Source organism: Lampetra planeri, chromosome 5 (genome assembly GCF_965212315.1).
Source record: "Lampetra planeri chromosome 5, kcLamPlan1.2.h2, whole genome shotgun sequence".
Lineage (NCBI taxonomy): Eukaryota > Metazoa > Chordata > Hyperoartia > Petromyzontiformes > Petromyzontidae > Lampetra > Lampetra planeri.
In genome coordinates this window covers 14,911,219-14,932,700 of record NC_136111.1, presented here as the reverse complement: position 1 = coordinate 14,932,700, position 21,482 = coordinate 14,911,219, and the positions used below count along the sequence as shown (strand labels likewise).

The 21,482-nt window shown below is 41.8% G+C and overlaps 1 protein-coding gene across 1 annotated transcript; it reads left to right on the top strand.

Moving 5' to 3' along the window:
- Window positions 1–3,654: 3,654 nt before the first annotated feature.
- Window positions 3,655–12,798, top strand: UBE2S (ubiquitin conjugating enzyme E2 S). Its single transcript, XM_078594634.1, has 4 exons — window positions 3,655–3,758; window positions 9,033–9,180; window positions 10,162–10,352; window positions 11,058–12,798. The coding sequence occupies exons 1-4, from the start codon at window positions 3,750–3,752 to the stop codon at window positions 11,319–11,321; spliced, it is 612 nt and encodes a 203-aa protein (XP_078450760.1). The 5' UTR covers window positions 3,655–3,749; the 3' UTR covers window positions 11,322–12,798.
- The last annotated feature ends 8,684 nt before the right edge of the window (window positions 12,799–21,482 follow it).

Genomic DNA, 21,482 nt, shown 5'->3' with positions numbered 1-21,482 from the left:
TGAATATTGTCTGCTATGACAAATGGATCAGAAAGATGAACATTGAAAAAGAAAATGGAACACAATCTGAAAAGTTTGTGATACATACTTGAGTGAGACATAAAAAAATAACACGTGAATCAGAGAACAAACATAAATTCGAGACATCATTTATTATCATGGAAAATACGAGGCTTTGGGGAGGACACCACAGGTATATATGACAACTGAATGGCAGCAAAATAATAAAACACACCAGAGAGGTCACCTACCACGGAAATGGAACAATGGGATCAGCTCATGAGCAGGAGTGAGACGGATTATGGCATTATGTGACCGTGTGGGATGGTGTCAGCATGAGGAGACCTTCATCCAGCAGTGGATTGATCATGGCTGCTGATATTTTCAAATGTTTGTGAATTTTACTATTGCTACTAACTTTATGGCCTCACTGAATTTCTCCACTATGTGCTTCCCACCACCCTTAGTCTTTCTGCAAGTGTTATAAATCTTAAAATGTCATGGCAAGTCTAGAATCAGTGTCTTCAGTAAAAAATGCACTTGGATTGTTTGTCAGTAAAAACAATTGTGAAAGCGGCAAACATAGACTGTTCGTGGTCATAATACCATTTACAGTACCAACAGAACAGAACTCGGTTTGGTCATCCTATTAGCCTTGAAACCAGTTACTGCGATTCCAAAATCTTCCTGTCAGCTGTAGATTCCCGTAGAGTTGAGTTACAGACTAACTGAAATTTGGTCTGGAGATTATAACTATGTTGATTCAACAGCGCAAAGTGCAAATGCAACGATGATTCTACAGCTGCTGACTAGTGTAATTCCATAACAAAAAAGCATTATAAACTGAAAGACAAGTTTGTTTTTCGAGAACAATATGCCACCCAAACGGCGCCCAAATTTCAATCTCTAATCCACAAATCCTGGGATAACACTTTTAAAATAAATGTTGTCTCTCACTGTCATTATCATCATCAGCCACTGTTAATCACATGCTGGGTTAAGGCCTCCTCATGCTGTCGACATAAGCTGAGTTTACATATCAACAGAGGAATTTAGCATATTGACGCGAAAGAACTGCATCTACCCTACTACCATACAATAAACCGATGTAAAAAAAACGAAGTATAAACTACATCAATATAATCAATATACTCAATATACTCTCCAATAAGCTGAGTTTACATATCAATAAAAGAATGTAGCATATTGACGCTAAAGAACTGCTTCTACCCTACTACCTTACAATAAACCGATGTGAAAAAAAACTAAGTATAAACTACATCAATATAATCAATGTACTCAATATACTCTCAGCTCAGCTTATTGGAGAGCACATTGATTATATTGATGTAGTAATAGGTTCATACCCTTTTATCTGGCACAAAAACTGACACCTTTGTGCATATCATTATCAGAGTTTGCATCTTTTTTGTTTGCATTTTGACTGCTTGTGTTGTGGTTATTGCAAACATGATCCCTTGCATAAAGGTGTCAGTTTTTGTGCCAGATAAAAGGGTAAAAACCTATTAATATATCTTGCTACTGGCAAAGGAGGTCTCATAGTATATTGATGTATTTTATATTTTAGTTTTTAATCGGTTCACTATATAGTAGTCATTATATAGTGTAGTGTATACCCAGTTACTTGATGTTAATAGCTCAGCTTATTGGAGAGTATATTGAGTACATTGATAATATTGATGTAGTTTATACCTATTTTTTCACATCGGTTTATTGTATGGTAGTAGGGTAGAAGCAGTTCTTTAGCGTCAATATGCCAAATTCCTCTGTTGATATGTAAACGCCTTTGTCAAAGCGCTCTGCTCCTCCCACCCAGCTTAAAATACGCTGCCAAGCTTAGCGGTGTTCATTAGGACGCTGTCTTTGCGACAGTTCTGTTCTTCACCTGAGGACGGCTGCTTGTGTTGTGGCCGAAACGTCGTGAGAATTGTATTATGTTTTTTCATTTTATTATTTCCCTTCTACGTGACTTTACCGAAAGATCCAAGAATATGAATCCCTGCAGTCACGAAAGCTTTAAATCGAAAAACTTTATACAGTACTGTTATTTATTTTGTCCAATGGTGTTTACTCAATACTTTATTTTCATCAGAGCTAAATGTATTTGAGATACAGTGTGACAAAACGCTGCATTAACACTGGTCCCCTAATTATATCTAACCTGGTTTTAGAACTGTTTCATAAAGATGAACAATGTAATTAACAACACTAACGTATCACCATTTTTATGTTATGAACGAGGATAATGCCCAAAACATCATCACCTATTGTTTACGATTAAGGCCACAGGGTTGTTGTGAGATGTGCCTTTGCACCACTGCAAAAGTACAGGATCACCAAATTGTAGTGTCACCCAATGTTGTTATAACAATGAAATTCAAAATTCACAGGAATGTAAAACTCTATCAACCTACTGTATATTTATGCGTGACACATCCCTACTTAGGTTTTTTTTATCCATCTATTTGTGGTGGAATTGGCCCCATTTCGTGTGACGAGCACATTTTAAACATTCTTATTTTTTTCCAACTTTTACATCTCGTGTTTATATATAGACAGCACATGGTCTTTCGGGCACCCGTTAACAACAACATGCAAGAAATTATGGCTTTTGCCAAGTTCTGACACATGTACAGTATATCCAGAGATGGTTACTTAGAATAAGAGCACAGATGTATTGTTTGTAAATTCCTGTTTGGTACACTTCACAAATTATACTTCCATGAAACGATTTGTAATCAGCCCTCATCTTGCCTAACACTGTGGCCTTAACAGGAAAAATACACAATTGGCGACGTTTCAGGAAATGGCCCTTCTTCTTAGCACATGGAGGAGGGCAGAGAGACTGAGTTAATCAGGGTTGGAGAGATAAATACATAAAAAAAAAGTTTCCTCATGAACAGTTTCAAATTGGTATATCAATAGTTAGCTATTAGTTGTTTCCATGGACACATGTAAGACATTTCACTCTTCGGTAACTCCTTAGGTGACAATAACGTTTGCGGTTCCAATATCTTTATGTGGCCAGTAACAGTGGTGCAATAGCCATTTCAAATGAGTGGGCTGTCGAGTAATTCACCCTTATTTAGCAATATAAATTGATGGGTACTATTAAATATATTTGTATCACCTTCGGTGATTACCTTCGGTGAAACAAATATCTGCTCTAATAAGGACATTTCCTTAACACACCCATCAACAACAAAGTGGCCTTAAATGAAATATAGATAATCTGCGACATTTACGGTTAATGCGGGTTGGAGAGAGTACTTAACACCATGGGGCCTGATGAGACTCAAACTAAAAACAAGTGGATTCTGATCTGTTTTTAAAAAGGGCATAAAAATTTGTTGCAGTTGCATAATAGTATAGCTGATCAATGCATCGAACGCTGCCCCCCAAAGCCCCTCCCCTCACCCCCCCATCCCCCTCCCAAACCGAAGCGGCTGAATCATTTGAATCTCGCGGCCACGCCTTGCGAGAGGGGGAGGGGCCCGACCCCCACCCAATCAAAGAGCGCGGTGGGAGCGTCAGACGCTCGCTGATTGGCTGGTTCGTAAAAAGCGCGACCGTTGGTCGAGGGCGGGACGAACGGCGTGGCCCCGCCCCCAACACGCCCCGACACGCCCCCTTGCCCCCACGCCCCCCCCCCGCACCTCTCCCCCCTCTCTCTCTCACTCCGCGCGGCACCGAGAGCGAGGAGAGCTGCAGGCATCTCTCCGGCGAGAATGTCCTCGGTAAGCCCCCCCCCCATCCCTACTCCTTTGCCTTATGTGCGCAGGCGTTGATGTTTGTACGAAGGAGGAGGCTTCAGTTGCTCCTTCCTCCGATGTTTCGGCGGCGGCGTGGGGGGCTAAACGCGAGGTGCTTGCAGGCCGCTGACGCCGCCGATACCAGGCACGGGGGCCGATGCTTTGCCCGGCTTCTTCCGCCCGCCGTTAGCGTCGTTTGCTCGCGGACGTCCGCCGGGGGTTTATGAAGGCGACCGTACGGTGTTGTGAGCGAGCGAGTCGGAGCCGTGTGCGGTGTTTTTGAGAGGTGGGGATGTGCGGCTCTCCGTGCGCCGACCGTGGTGTCCTCCTTTTGTTGCGTGCGGCCTTGCCGCTCGACTGTACCCAGTGGGGGCTTTACAGTGCGGCGACACACACACGGGTTCATTTCGCTGCTGCGCCCCTTCGGTGTTACCGATTGTTTGTGCAGCTCCACGACATGTAATGAAAGCGCTACGTGGACGAGGTGCTGGAGTGGTGATGCGGTGTTTGGCGTTGCTGCCTTTGCGCCCCGCGGAACTGGGGCCCCCCGAGTTGGCATTGAGTGGGTGGGCGATTTGCGAACCGTGCGGAGCCAAGTGGTGTGAAGTATGGTCACAATACCCCCACGGACGTGTGACACGGCTTGGGAGGACTTCATCCACGAGTTGATTGATGAAGGCCGTCAATAATGTTAGGCATAAACAATTTACACGTCATTTAACACCGGCAACTTCGGTTAGCACGGGTTGGCTACGTACGATGCGAAATAAGTTCAATATGCATTTAAATGGCAATGTGTTTGCTAAAGTAAAGGAGAGCAGTGTTTTACGACCGATAGGACCGTGTGCTTGCTCATCTTAAGTCATTAAGGACAACCACTGTTGACTTACTACATAATTGTGCGAATTTTATCTACTCCGGAGGGATGATTTCCCGAGTTTGACCCTCGACGGAAATTGTAACTCAACCATCCATGCGCTCACAAACCAAATTATAACATTTTAATGCAGAGGTATGCGGCGTAGGGAATGTAGTGTTATAGTTGTAAATTGTAACATTGACGGTCGTAATGAAGGAACCAGCGTGGTCAAATATGATCACCGCGTGAGGAGGGATTCATTAAGCAGTGGATTGCCAAAGGCCTGAAAGTTATACTCGTAAAGCTTCTATGGGATGTATAATCCTATAACAGTCTGTTAAGAGAAAGGTCGGAGGTATAAATAAAGCCGAGGTGCAAAGTCAATTGCACAAATATTGAGTAGTCCAACAATTTGGTGCAGAAAACAATGATAAACATGAACAGTAAAGGTAAGGACAGTGAATTAATAGAATAAGCGAGGCAAAATCGCACGACAATGTATATAGTTAAGCATTTTAAATCGAAAAACATTACCTTCATATGAAAATGTTATTTTCAAAGACTGCTTTTGAAAACATTTCGTCATGCTCGCAGGCAGCAACGACAGAAATGTGTTATTTTTTCCCTCCCCGTAAACAATCAGACCATCCAGTAGTACAGTCTGTGCAGTAATAATAAATACATGGAATTTACACACTGGGCAATTACTGTGTCACTTTGATGAGCGTTGACATGAAGGTTAACAGAGAAACATTGCCTATTCATGACAGTAATATAAATATTGTACTCTATTTCAAATAATGGTAGGTTGTATGTAATTGTTTTTTTACAGTCACGTGAAATGTATACTCATGGTGTCAACATTATCTTAAATGACCATACGAACATTCATTTAGCAATATGAACCAATCCCATTCCTTCCACTGCAAGTAATCAAAATGTATTTTAAATTCGCTATTTTAGTCGATATCACAAAACTTCATGAAGACGGCTCGGGTACGCTGCAATTCTAGGTAAGCTAGAAAGGCTATCATATAAACAGATTAAGGGGAAACATAACCCACAAAACACTGACTGAACACTGATTGCATGCTAATTAAGTGCGCGGTAGGATGTTTTGTGTAAAGTTCCCTGATAATAATGTGATGGAAATTTAAGATGCCCTTATTCATATTCGGAAGTGTAAGACAGCGTAAATAAATTTGACTCGCATATAGGCCCTAGAAATTCCTCGTGGGCAAGTGGAGTCATACGGCAAACCTCTCCTATTTGCAAATTATTTGTAAAAAAAAAAAGTCACAAATATCTTTTTGGCCACCGTGTCGCGGGTGTGCATTACACAGACGCACATACTCAATAATGTACTTAACAAATTAAAAGCAACACATCTATGTGACCATTGAAAAGGTTTGTCATCGGTGTATAAAACCTGCTGTGATATGGATCGGTCATCGACCTTGACAAAGACAAAAAACATCTGAAAAGTGCAAATAAGCATGATAAGGTGGATGTTTGGAAATTACAGAGACGCAAACAGAAGAATACATGTGTTAGACAACATACACAAGTTAGAGATCTCGTATTGACTTGAGAAAAGTAATCAGGCTTGATAGTATCCTCGATACTGCTGATGCCTTCGTACAATTTTTAAAAGCTGAACTCTTTCATGGTACGAATGTGTCTTTAAACAGTGTAAATGCAGCCTGGTAACGGTCAGTATGTTTGTATATATTGTCACATCCGGACCGCGGAGTGTTGGTGACAACAACTTTTGCCTTTCATTCACCTTTTCCTGTCGTTCACAACAGCCCTTAAGCTTTAACAACAACCTTAAGCTGCTTTTGACATGTTAAATAACTTCGTCGGTTTGGTCTTGTGAACGTACCAAAAAAAATCGTAACGCATATACACAGCCATTAAACTAGTAAAATGTGTTTTAAGCCTTTTTAAATTGACATGTTGATGAGGCAGAGGTCTGGTGGATGCCGTTAAATTGGGTGTCATTTACATTGGCAGTGTCATTCTAACCTGGCAGTGTTCCAGTTTAGAGCAGCTAAAACAGGTGTGAGGTCATTGAATGAGTTTATGCCATTCAGCAAAGCCTTATGGAGCATTTCTTTCGTCCACAAATCCATGGCAAGAGTTCAATCTAGATTTGAAGTTTTCGTGACTGCAGGGATCCATACTCTTTGGTTCTTTCGGTAAAGTTACGACCGTTGTCCCACCTGATGACGGACACTTGTGCTGCGCCCGAAACGTCGTGATTTCATTTATTTTATATCTACGTGACTTTACCGAGAGAACCAAAGAGCATGGCAAGAGTTGTCTTTTAGACCTACTTAACTGCAAGACTAGCTCATTATATAATATATTTTATTTCATTTTAGAGCAGTTTCCCCCCCCCCCCGTTTTATTGCAATTATATGTTTGGTGTCATGTCATGATACTATATTGAATAGCTAACGGAAGTGGATACTACAGAGCTATCTCCAAGATCCCTTGGAAGTACAGGTGACCCCTCCCGCACCTTCGACCTCATAGGTTTTTGGACGACGGTCGTAAGTCGAGCCGTCATAAGCCGAACCCTCATTTCCAATTGGCGCAATGTTATACAAGGGGGTTCCGTTCCTGGAAACCCATTACTGTACATACCATAGCAATACAAACATGTACCACGAAAATAAATGAAAACCTTAACAAACATTTATTGTAACTTAACTTTTAGAAATATTTACTCGGTAAAAACAAACACATTTGAAAATTTGTAAGTCTTTTCTGTATATGCATCATATTTCCTCTTAGTCGTAGTGAAAGGCGAATATATTTAAAAAATTTGAAGAAATTTGACAAAAAAGTTAATACCGTTGTGAAAGAGATGCGTTCACTCTAGGCGCAGCTGCAGACTATACTGTACATATGCATACGGCAGAAGAGCAAAGCAGCGCCATCAGGCGACGAGTCTGTGCATGACTCGGCGTCGGGAGCAGTCGTTAGGCGGTCGTAGATACGAGTTTTGTGTGGGTCTTACTACAAGAAAGGTCGTAAAAGTGGGGGATCGCAAATCGAGCCGTCATAAGTCGGGGGTCACCTGTAACCTCTGGTGCATACAGCAGGGGGCAGCATTTTATTGGCCGCTCGTTTGTATGGCAGTGACACCAATATATAAACTAAAACAACTACACTTTTTTTTTATTTTACCAGGTAAGGCCCACTGAGTTATATAGCTCTTTTTCAGAAGCGACCTGGCCACAACTGAAAGCTCAGCGAAGTGGCTCATGTGGACATTTATAGCAGCCAAATAGTCTAAAACGCTTGTTTCTAAATGTGAATGGAAAAACCGAAGAATCCGAAGAAAATAGCCACGCGACCATGGGGAGAACATGCAAACGCCAAATATACCGACATGAGGGTTGGGTTTGAATCCACAACCTCCTGCATATCAGGCAAGGGAGTTAACATATCTGATGCTATGTTTTCTTCGAGCTGAAATGCATCCAAACTGTGTGCAGAACCAAATTTAACATGATGGCGTTTTCTCTGCATCATTGGTGACCAGGCTGAGATGATTTCCTGAGTTAAAAGCCACACAAGGTACAAATATGAGATGGACTATCAGAGCACAGCGTATGTGCACGAGTAATATCGGATTGACTTGCGTATGACATTGCGGTAGGTGTCAATCTAAAATACAGGATTTCTAAGTGGAAGCAATAACTAATGAAGAATAAAACCCATGAAATAAAACTGAATATTACATGCATCATGCTCTAACTAGAAAACCAGAATTATTGATTAAAAAGGTTAACAAGCACAACTCAAATTGGAAAATTACCTGAAAATTCCTCAATTGGGATTCCACGGAGCTATCGTCACCACTATCGGCAGACTAATGCCCATATGCAGGCCAGGTGCCAAGTCACCTTGTGCCGACAGGGATAGCAGCCACTGGGGCTGCCCTTCGAAATATTTGAGATGTGATGTAAAGAACGACGTGGCGCTCCAGTGTAAAGGGCGCTACAGCAAATACAAATCATGATTGATTGGGTGATGTGATGTCACTTGGCCTTGGGCAATGTTGTTAAGCGTGAGCTTAATTTTGTGCCAGCATAATTTCTCAATTGCACCAAAAGGTTATTTAATTGTATAGACCTGCATTCTTTTCATATACAGTCATAAGTTGTTTTTAGCTTTTGTTAGATACATTTTATTGCCATTTGTTGGTAGTTCCACAGATTAATTACATTGTATTTAATTGATGATATAGCTCAGGATCTCGGATGCTTCCATTGCGTAAACCATTCACCAACAATAAAAGTAAAATCCTTTAAAAAATTGCAAGAAATGCACCTTAACAAAAGTATAACATAAAACATACTGTTATGTATTTCGCTTGTTTCCAGGTGTCCAATGTGGAAAATCTGCCTCCACACGTTATTCGGCAAGTGTGGAAGGAGGTGACGGAGCTGGCACGAGAGCCTCCAGAGGGCATCAAAGTCTACCTGAATGAGGATGACATCACAGATGTGCAGGCTACAATAGAGGGTCCAGGTATAGACTTCCTCTTCATCAGACAGGATGCATATGAAATACTCACTGCTGTGACTATTTTGACAAGCAATGGATTTCATCTAATTAGAACACTCAACATAATTTTTTATAGAAGTTGAGTAGCTTTCCAATTTCCAAAACAATAATTTCTGTGTAACAACCGGCAGATATCAGTCCACTACTCTAGTCCTTTAGTTTTGCAGGGTTCATTTTGAGCTGTCTATGATTGAGCAGTTTTTTTGTGTTCACAGCATCCTAAGTGGCAGTGATTAAGGCTATGAATTAATGCAATCGTAAAAGAAATAATATTTTTGTTATCCTGGTTGCGATTTTTTTCCCCATCTTATTTTCAAACCGATATTAATTTAATAAGCAGACTTGTTCGCACATGGGTCAATTAACTGGAACAAACTTTGTTTGGTTCCTATAAATGCTCACAGTTCTGTTAGCAACGCATAATTATACTTTATGGAAATGAGAGATGGTGATTTTCATGATACGTTTTCATCATTGTGAACATTTTATGTTTGCATTTTTTGGGAATTCATTGGTTTAAAAGAATACTTTGTTGTGCTGGAAATTAAATGATTTGCAGATTTTTTTGTTACATTGACTTTCAGTGCAAATTGCAGTGAGACAATTTTCAACTATCCAGACTAGGGCTCATCCCTTTGTTTGGCTTGCCAGACTTTTAAAGTATTTTTTTCTGAATAGGTACTGTAAATATTAGGCGTAAATGACATGTATCAATTTCGAGCTGTTTTGTTGTATTTTGAACGCACTTTGAATGTTTAATTTTTATTATGGCAAAATACGTATGACGATTTTAATATTCGGTATGTATATTAGGTTAAATTGTATTTTTAAAATCACTAATCATTACTATAGTCGTTTTGATGATAATTTATGAAAATTAAGGTTTGTTAGGTTAATATTCTGGATTTTTTTCCCCATTGATGAAATGTGCTACTCTACTCTCAGAGGGCACTCCATATGCAGGTGGCATCTTCCGCATGAAGCTGGTGCTGGGTAAGGACTTCCCGGCATCGCCACCTAAAGCTTACTTTCTCACCAAGATTTTCCACCCCAACGTGAGCAGCAGTGGGGAGATCTGCGTCAATGTGCTCAAGAAGGACTGGAAGGCTGAGCTGGGCATCCGCCATGTCCTGTTGGTGAGTTACATTGCAACATGATTAATAATTTGGCATGTGTGTGATCAAAGTGATGAACTGAAGAGGCAAGTGAGCAGCAACGTACATATTTTACTAAAAGAGTACAGCGTTCAATCAGTACATATTAACTGCCATGGCAAATAAATTTGAGAAAGAAAAAAAATATGCAAAGAAGAATAGAGAAATGCATGCAGGAATCTACTTTGAGGGACATAGAGAACACATGGACCAGAATGTAAATCGGAGATATCACATTTCATTTTAGAAAAATGGGCTTGGGTGGGCACATGGCTATAAGGGATGATGGCATGTGGCTGAGACTGGTCACAATGGCAGCCACAACCTAGAGGATGGAGGATGACCACTGAAGATGGAGTGATGAGATCAGGTCGCACCCAGGGAGGAAGATGCATTGTAGCATCCTAGGACCTTGAAGGATGTAACAACCTGTGGAATCCTGCTCTGGCAGTGGATAGAAAATGAACAATGGTGTGGTGCTTATTTTAACCTTTTATGATATGTTATTGACAATGTAAAGCTTATGAAAAAATAAAATGCACTCCTGTCATGCCACTGGTATAGAATAATGATGTATTTAGTTTATTGTATTTGTCACTCACTGAATGTTGTCAGTACCTTGTTAATGGAAGGTTTTCAATGCATCTTTAAACTGTTGATAATTGATCCTTTTTTCTTTGAATGAAGACGGTGAAGTGCCTGCTGATTCATCCAAACCCCGAGTCTGCGCTGAATGAAGAGGCTGGCCGCCTGTTACTGGAGGCCTATGAGGACTACGCCGCCCATGCCAAGCTGCTGACCGAGATCCATGCCCTGCCAGCCAATGCTGCACCCACAAATGCGGGCCCTGCTGCCGATGGTCCCTCTGCCAAGAAGCATGCTGCCGACAAGGACAAAAAACTTGCTGCCAAGAAGAAAACGGACAAAAAGAGAGCGCTTAAAAGACTCTAGCATGCACCTTCCAGCTTTGTTTGGTGTGTGTATGTGAACATCTTTATACAGTATGGAACTTCGTTTTTTTGCTCTCTTTACCACTGAAGACAAAACATCTCTTGCGTGTACCACCATTGTTCCTTCATTGTCTGTATCGCGGTCAGAAAGTGTGTCGCGAGGACCAGAGGATGGTCTTGGATTATAATTACGATTATGATGTAAGGGCATGTTCAAACAATACTGTGTTGTTCAAATATAAAAAAAACATTTGAAAGACACCAGTCCGTTGTAGCCCCTACATTTGAAGACCTTTTTATTAGTTTTGAAACACCTCAGTGAAATTTATGAAACCAAATGCATGCATCTGAAAACCTATTTGTATGTTCCCTATTCGTAAAATAATCAGGTAATCAAGATAAATTCTGCACTGAACGGAATAATTAAACAATTGAATTAAATTGCGTAAAAAAATGACTTTTCTGAGCAGGTATCTAACAGTGGTGTGGCAACAAGAATTAAGTTTTTATGTAATCTCTGACCAAAAGTACATGTCGGTTTTGTAATTTTTCTTCCGACTTTTAATTTTTAATTAAATCGCTGATTATAATTAATGTTGAACGGAATTGTAATGAGCTGTAAAATGTAAATCCATAAACTCCCTTAAAATGAAATTGTAGGCTTTCTAATCATTAAATAATTGTTTTTTATGAAGTAGGTTGTAAAATGACAATATGGCTTTAATGCCATGCTTTCATTTGTTTAAATGATTTGCTCATGTTTACATGTTAATATTTGACTAATGAACAAGGGTGCATATTTTGTGTTGGATGTGGTACATATATCCCTTCTAGAGATGTATTGGTCAAATATCACTAATTTTGCTGTTGTGATGTACATGTATAGCTTGACATTGATTAACAATTGTCAACTGGAGTACTGGTTTATTAATCATCGACTCGTCGTTATAGCAAGTGGAAGGGGAAGAGTACTCTGTTCAGTGAAATAATACATTACATATTTTCCAAAACCACTGACATTTCTCTTAACATTGATGCTCTCAATCAATATTACAAGTACCACATCCACAAAATATATTTCACGCAATGCAGAGCTTTGCACCGGTTATTTGCGCATTAAAAAATTTGATTGGAAAATAAAATGACAATGTTCAGTAGCGTACAGCTGTTGAGGGTTTTTAACGGAGCATTTCACGCACTGAAATTGAAATTTACCTTGTTTTAATTTCGGTCTCACGGCATGGCTCGAAATTGCATACTGTACTCCTGGAAAGATCAGTATAGAATGTTGCTTTTATATTTTAAAACTTATGTCAGTACATCCGTAAATGTGTGTACAGTTTTGTCTGAAATTTCTTCTGTGATATTGTACATTTTGTGTAAAGTCGAGGTCTAATGTTTGTAATTGCCACGTGTTAATTTGAATCTTTTAAAACCACATTAAAGTGCATATTTGCTTAAGTAATTTTTCACACAAAGTCACCGCTATCTTGGATGATTAAGTTTTGGTTGTACAGTTGTCATTTTCTAAAGTGGTGGATGAAATAGAACTCAAGTTGTACTTTTATTTATATACGGTGTTTTGACTTTGGCACAATAACGATGTTGAGCATTATTTTCCCAATTGTAGGATTCCAGGCCGAGTCGGCTGATGTCTGCAATATAATTAAACTTCGATAAAAGACGTGTTTCTGGTAAATTACAAGTTAACTAAATTGATCTAAAAACTAAATTTTATCTCCTGTTTTGTGTCTTAGCAAATTGTATGTTAAATTCAGGTAGCCAGAGTGATATCTTAAAAGTTACGTCAATTGGCTTAGTTAACTTAGAATAAAAAATGTCGCCTCTTTACTTAAAAATTCTTAAATATGGTTGAATCGTAACCTCTTAATTAGAGTCATTGTATGTGTTCTGAACTTGATTTGCACCGTGCGTAGCCGACCGTGCTAATCGGAGTTGCCAGCAAAGCAGTTCTAACGAAATGAGTTTTCAATCTAGAATTACTTAAATTTGTATAGATATTCGTTCTGAGGTAAGATGTGAATTCTTCAGTATGAAAACTTTTTTTACGGAAAGACGTCCGTTTGAAAGACTACAATTACAATTTCTATGTATATTGGTCCAAGGCAATGTGCTATAAGATTGTAGGATTAATGTTTTCTTTAAAAGGCCATGCACACTTTAACATTGCAAATGTGTTGTAAAATGAAACCTTTTGATCGATCTAACGTTGCATTAATTGGGGTTTGGAAATTGGTCGAGGCATTGTGTAATATCTTGTAGCATGAAGTTTATTTGCAGAGCGTGGGTAAATTGCATTGAGCGGCGGGCTATTGAACATCGCTACTATTTAGAGAAGTATTTTAAGCAGCTGTTCCAAAGACTTCCATAGGTTGCGCCTTTCCGTGTCCATTCGTGCATTGTGGAAATTGGTATTATTATTAGCAAAGTAAGTGATTGCCTGCCCGAGCAGTCGCTTGCAGTAGGATCATCGGAGTGGTGTAGGGTAATGTGTGGGCGTGCCAACCTCTCAAGATGTCTGGTCCGCATGAAAGAGTTGATATTACGAAGCTTCCTTCCGTGGAGGCCCTTCCACCAGCAGTGGCATGAGCAAGCAATTGCAGAGTTGCACCTTTACCTTTTAAAATGAGAAACGGAGGGCAAATGTAGCCTATTTTTGTTACCAGGTAAGGCCCACTGAGCTATGTAGCTCTTTTCAGCAACGACCTGGCTATCACTAACGATAACTCAACGAAGTGGCTGTTATGTGGCCATTTATATCGGCCAATTACTCTTGAACGCATGTTGATTCTAAATGTGGAGGGAAAAACCGGGAGGACCTAAAGAAAAATCCACGCGAACACGGGGAGAGACATTGCCAACTCCAAATATACAACTCGGATCGCTGTGTCGTTTGTACGTTAGCGTGTGGAATCCGTGATTTCATTACTAAACTTCCTCTAGAAACGATTAGCATACTCATTTTCGGAACTGGTAATCGTTGAACGGTCCTAGTTTTTTAACTCAGGCGTGTGTAACAAATAGCTTTTGGGAGAAATGTGGGCACGTGGCGGTTAGGGGGCAGGGCAGTACACGTCAACAAACCGTGCGGGCTTGTGTAGGTACAAGTCTATGGTTCTTTGCACAGATTAAGTAGATTTATGTTCGTGCACATTCAGCGTACTTACCGTTTTAGATGGACTTGGCATTTGAGAGTTTTACGATATAAATTGGTGCCTATCTAGAAGTATAAAACGTGGCTCTTCTGGTGATATTAGATTTCTGGCCGAATCAAAAAAATACTGAACTATTAATACTGTCTAAAGGATATAAACCCCACGGCACCTACGCTAGGCAGTGAATGTCCCAGCCTTTTAAATAGATAAGGCTTGAATCTTATTGGCAAATCCGGAGTTAAACATACAAGCCTCCACAAAGTTTTCAAAATAAGACTTTAACCAATTATATAAATGCCCCTTATTTATGAAATGTTACAAGTTCTAGATTTGAAGCTTTCGTGACTGCAAGGATTCATACTCTTAGGTTTTTTCGGTAAAGTCACGTAGGTAAAAATGATAATAAAATAATAATGAATGAAAATAACTCGATTAAATAACGACGTTTCGGAGGCAAAAGTCTCCGCCTTCAGGTGGGACCGTCACAGCTAAATTTACTGTATCAATGAAGATAAATCCAAGAGACAAGATCTTATTTAAGAAACGTCGTGATTTAATTGAGTTATTTTCATTAATTTTTTCTTTTATTATATATTTTTTACCTACGTGACTTTACCGAAAAAACCTAAGAAAATGTGACAAGTGTCAGGAGTTTTGTGTTTATATTGCAGTTTTGTGGTGGGAGTAATGGTGGAACGGTTTGTGCACTGCGTTACGAATCCAACGACCTGCAATTTGATCGCCTGCTATGGTCCATATCGATGGCGAGACATCTTAAACCAGTCCCGGGGTTCCCATTTTTCACCAACTTGCATTGGACCAGCGTAGTGAAATATGATGACAACCGCCGTTTGCCACTAAGTGGCGGTAACGCCACCACGGCGCTTGTGCCAGACTAGGTGCACCCTGAGGCCTCGTGGAGTATCAAAGGCTCGCTTGCAGGTCTCGGGACGAACCCAGGTGCCATGAGTTGACGACTAAGACGACAGATGCACTACCTGTGCCAAATTGTGTTGTAGCTGCCTGGCGCTCTGCTCGTTGTTGTGAGCGTCGCTCCTCCACTCTCCGCTGTAGGTGGCAGCCTCCAACTGTCCAGGAGCGACTTTCGCGAGCCTCCTCCGCAGAGGGCGATCTTGACCCCGCTGATCGACGTGATCAAACAACCCCTACGACCCATACAGCATGGGAGACTGTTATCCAGCAGCAGTAACTGGACGAGGAGCTAACAAAAATGTTTTAATACCATAAAGTAAGCTCCATGATTATATATTGTAAACCGTATAGAGACATCTTTATATTCACAATGAAACCGCATTGCAGTAAGTGGCAAACGAGGAATCGAGATCTCACCAAAGCTGTGACATTGGAAGATATTTTCCAAAAACTGAATTGGTTAAAAATAAAAACGATCAACCTAAATTGAGAAACTGTTAACCATCTCAAATTTACTGACGATACAATCATCACAACAACGGATGATTGAGGAACAACGGAAGAAGAACAGTCGCAGAAGATAATTTAGCGTAGCTTCTAGAATCTAGATACTGACCTCTTATTTCCACGAGGTGGCATAGCCATTGCAGTAATTGACATTTAGATGTCAGTCGTAAACATCCAAAACAAGCCAACCGTTGTGTGTGTAGATGGTAGTGCTGTAACAGGCAATTGCAGAGTTGACTAAAATGTAAAGTACAGTAGTTTAAAACAGTTTCCAATAATGTTGTGGATAGTTGTGTTGTATCCGCTGCTATATTACGAGCCCAGAGACATGAGTTGAATTGCCAGTCACGCCTATCGTCAGTGGCGATTGATATCTAAACCGGTCACCTTCATCAACCCGCACTGACCAGCGTGGTCAATCGTCCCACGCGACTCAGACAGTGTGGCCGATGCCTTCACACCTGGACATCTGTGTTTATAAAGAGCTTCATAGCTCGTCGGATTTCTCCAGTCTAAATAAAGATTCTGAGTCTGATCTTGCAAGTGGTGTTTGCAGAAGAAAGGAGCATGCAATTAAACGTGTATTCTTGAAACACAAAAGCTACCGAAATGTGATCATTTCAGCTTGTAACTCTGCGCGCAGTATTCGTTCACTTTAACGAGAGAACGACTCACAAAGTGCGCGAGGAACCATGGACAAGAAAGCCAGTCAGGTGGTGAGCCACTGCAAATTTCCCGACCAAACTCTGTCGTCCTGTAAAATCAAGTTGTTATCGGCCAGTCAATGTGTACATGAGGGATGAAAATAAAGCACCCGGAGAAAAGTTCGAGGAGGAAACATTCTATCCCGTACAGATGGAACAGGTGGAGTACACATTTTCTGTACCGCATACTGACAAGCCATGGTATGGTGTTCCCATGCCCAGGGGAAGAGAGTTTAGAGACATTTGCACGATCTACCAACCCTCACCTCCACAGTGCTGGTTACTGCAGACGTACATAGCCACCACTGCCCAAGATCTAGATTGGAATCTAATTTCTTTAGAACTGCTATTTGTATTTAAATGTTGTCCTTCCCCCGCAACTTCGATTTGCACGATTGACTACATACGGTGCGAAATAAGTTCAACAGGCATACAAGAGAGCCATTATTGTCAAGCTCCCAGAATAAGTTGAATCAGCTGCGTGTGTGACAATCGGAAGGGCATTTTCCTCTCTACGTCCCAGAAAGAGTGATTTTCGACTTCTGTCTTAACAGAATGAAGGATGCAATAAGGCAAAACAACTCTAAGAACAATCTGCGTTGAGAGCACAGAGGTTATGCGCAGATAAACTGTCTTCTTTGAAAATTATCGTTGAAAGTGGATTAGATTTCTAGGCGCCAATTGTCATCAGTATCGTTAAATACACCGTGGCATTTGACTACTTGCATTGAGAGCGGTGCTCATTGTGGTAAATGGTGATTACGGGGTGCCCGGTAAGCTAACCAAGCAGACCACGTGCTGTGAAGGAAGGGCATTTCCCAAAGCATCACCTATTATCTTGATTTGAAGATTTCGTGACTGCAGGAATCCATGCTCTTTGGGTTTTTCGGTAAAGTCACGTAGGTAGAAAAATAAAATAAAACAAAAATAATATATCACTAATATATCACTTAGTTTTTGTTTTATTTTATTTTTCTACCTAGGTGACTTTACCGAAAGAACCAAAGAGTATGGATCACCTATTATATGTATGTCCTGTATATAATTTCAAGGCAATGTTATTGACATATGTGCGGAGTTTTTTTTTTACCATTATCCGACGTGTAATAAAGACTCGAGTTGTAGTTTGCAAATGGGTTCCGAAAATAAAAAGCATTTTCCAGTCACCACGAGTGTAAGGACCGTGTTGCCCACGAAGTTCTGTGCAGTCTGTGATGGTTGCTAGGTGGTGAAAAGCATAACTAGACAATACATCTTCACACATGTCCCTTCACGTAAAAACAAAGGCTTTATTTGACACAACGCATCGGCCCCACGGCCTTTTGGGAGTGCACAACTTGAGCAGCAATGATTCAGTACAAGCAAACTCTGTCCTGTTGTCCACACAGTATCTCACCAGCAGAGTTCGGTTTGCTCGAATCAATGATGGTGAACTACCAGATGGTACAGGCAGCAGTGACCCTATCTTTTAAGATATGGGTTCTAGTTAGACGCAACATTGTACGATACATAACTCAATCATGCGGGTCGTTGTGAAGATTATATCTATTATAAAAGCCCGGCGTTCGGGTTTTCCATTTGTCCATCAACTAAATTATAAGAGATTTTCAGAAGGCCTGCATCAAAAAGTGTCCCCCCCCAAAAAAAATGTTGAACCAACAGGTGGATAGATCCAACAGGTTACCACAAATTGTCGACCCCCGTCCCCCCAAAAATTTCACAACCCCCCCCCCCACTCCTAAAAAAGAAATTTCTTTCGTCGGAATATATGCCTACACATCCTATATGCAATAGTCAGTAGTAGTATCTGCAGATGTTGGGGGGGGGTATCAGTTGGGGCGACAGGCGAGGCGCAAAGCGCTTCGAATCCCTCCGCAGGAGCATGCCATACGTCTCCTTCACATCTGTCTCTCCACGTACAATACATAAAACGTTAATCTTCTTGGTTCTTTCGGTAAAGTCACGTAGAAGGGAAGTAATACAATAATAAAAATAAAACATAATAAAATAATTCTCACGACGTTTCGGCCACAACGCAAGCAGCCGTCCTCAGGTGAAGACCAGGTCTGTCGGGGAGACATCTATCCATCAGACGCTGTCTCCCCGACAGACCTGGTCTTCACCTGAGGACAGCTGCTTGCGTTGTGGCCGAAACGTCGTGAGAATTATTTAATTATGTTTTATTTTTATTATAATTATTTTATTACTTGCCTTCTACGTGACTTTACCGAAAGAACCAAGAAGATGAATCCCTGCAGTCACGAAAGCTTTAAATCGAAAAATAAAACGTTGTTTGTGACTACCCATCGGCCCCGCGGCCTTCTGGAAGTGCATCAATTCAGCAGCAGAAGAACAACACGCACCCTGGACGGGTTTCGACGTCGGCCGAATCCACGCTGGTGAATGTGACGAATCTCAACGTGGAGTGCCCAAAACACGAAGAGCAGCAACAGGAGTGGGGTCGTAGCTACGAGGCCGGTGGACAACTCGGACAACCAGGCACTGGACCCATAGCAACCCACGGCAAGAAAATAACAAAACAAAAAACCCTCATCGTTACAATTTGTCAATCTCAAGACTTATTTCTGGATGGTCCCGTAAGTATTTCGCAGTCGGGTGCTAAATGTTGCTATACGTGTAATTCCCATTGAGTCATTTGTATTGCGTGGTTTTGTATTTTTTAAGCTCGAGGAAGAAGCCGGGAAAACTGGATGAAACTCATCCAGCAGTGGATCGCTCATGGCTGCTGCTGCTGATGGAGGAAAAAACGGGAGTTACCTCCCCCCCCCCTGGAGCAGATTGGCAGCGGTGAAGCACCACTGTTGGGCACGTGGTCCCGAGTGTCAACATAAAAGCCGAAACTTGGGGGGTGTAAAACTAAAACGTTACTTTCGTTCTTTAACGACTTCGGGCTCTGTCTCACCCAGTTTGTTTTATGACAGCTCGTGGGGTGGACCGGCGGGGCCCGCATCCCTTCCGAGCAGGGAGGGGGCCGCCAAGGCGGCGCCGCTGCGTGTGGGGGCCGAGCGAAGCTCCCGAATCAGCAGCAGCAGCGACAGCTCCCGGCTGAGCACAACGGGTGAAGCGGACGCGTCCTGACATGTATCCGGGGTACCCTTTAATAACTAACTAACTAACAAAACTACCGAAACTTGATTTTAGCAGGTAAGGCCCACTGAGCTGTATAACAGCATATTTCAGAATAAAAAAATGTTATACTGGAAGAATCTGATGAGCTATAAAGCTCCTTTTCGCGGATGTCTCTTACACATATATTTGGGCGTGGATCATTCACTCAGGAGCACCTATAGTAGGTAGATTATTGACTGTATTTTAGCTAAAACTAGGACAACATGTGTAACTTTACCAGGTACGGCCCACTGAGCTATGCAGCTCTTTTTCAGAAGCGACCTGGTCACAAATGACAGCTCAACGAAGTGGCTTATCACGTGGAAATGTATAGCAGCCAAACACTCTTAAAGCATACTTGGGTCATCGGGAATTTGCTTGGTTTTCATCTGCAGCTGGCTGCGAGGCGGAACGACGGTTCAAGCCGTCAGACAATTCCGAAATGCCGGCCAATGAATGGGACCCGATGCACGCATACGGCGGTGTACTGTGGCATTGTCCTCTTCCACGTGATGAGCGCCCCCACCGCGCGAGATCGACAACTCCACTGGCAGACGGTGCTGCTATTATCGTACTCGGGGCCGTCGGGCACGGGGTAGTCGTAGAATGCGGCGGGCAGGTTGGTCTTGATGAACACGAGGAGCTTCTCCTCCACAATCGTGGGCGCCAGTGAGTTCCTTAGCTTGGAATGGATGAAGCCCATCGTTGAGAAGTGCGGTTCTGCAATTAGAACCAATTAAACCGGATTTCCCCCAATCTCAGATGATCGGGTTTAATATAAAAATACAATTAAACCCGATTGTAAAAAACCCGACTGTGCCACCCTTGTTGGGAGGGCACCTCGCCTGCTGTTGGCGAGCGGCGTTCCGTGGCCACGTGTCGCGTTTCCCTCGCGCCAAGCAGCAGGAATGCGTTTTGAGAACAAGCGATGGAGATGAACTTCGGCTGGCGAGTGCTCACTACGGCTTGACGGCATTTCGCAAGTGTCTGATAGCTTGACCGCAGCGGGAGTGATGACGGTGGTGGGGATGACGATGATGATGACTCACGTCTCAGCTGCTGTATTCAGCGTTAAGAATGGCATCATTGTAATCCCATCCACGCACGAACAACGTGGCGGTGAGGAAGCTCGGGCGCCGATACTAACGCGATAAGTCATAAGCCCAGGCAGTCTTGGTCGTTCATCATCAGCCATGCTCAATCCACTGCTCGATGAAGGCTTTCCCCACGGTTCTGCGATGTAACGTTATCTCCCCCATCTCACGTGCTACATTCCTAACACGCGTGTACTGCTCTAGAGTGGAAGGAGCGGCTGCTATAAACTTCCACTTTGTCGAGCTTTCATTTGTGGCCAGGTCGTTTCTGAAAAAGAGCTGTGGAGCTCAGTGGGCCTTACCTGGTCAAGTCAAAAATGTTTTCGCTCGAATACAGTAGCATCGCCTGCCGACAAGAGGTACTCCTGAGGAGTGAATGATCCACGCGAAAATAAATGTGGAAGAGACATCTGTAAAAAATAAAAACTCGTTATAGCTCATCGGATTCCTCCAGTAAAGAGATTCTGATTCTGAAATATACTGCCCCTTCTTCGATGTCCGTGTCAGTAACCCCCCCATTGAACGCATGCAGCAGCTATGCCGACGCGAAACAAAGTCGGAGCCTTTTTAAGCAACGAAAGTAGTAAATATCACGCCGGAATGTGGGGATTTTTTTGTG

Excerpts from the sequence above, each read along its gene's own strand:
- UBE2S (XM_078594634.1), top strand. Across the intron at positions 9,181-10,161 it reads GGCTACAATAGAGGGTCCAG|AGGGCACTCCATATGCAGGT; the intron begins GTATAGACTTCC and ends CTCTACTCTCAG. Across the intron at positions 10,353-11,057 it reads GCATCCGCCATGTCCTGTTG|ACGGTGAAGTGCCTGCTGAT; the intron begins GTGAGTTACATT and ends CTTTGAATGAAG.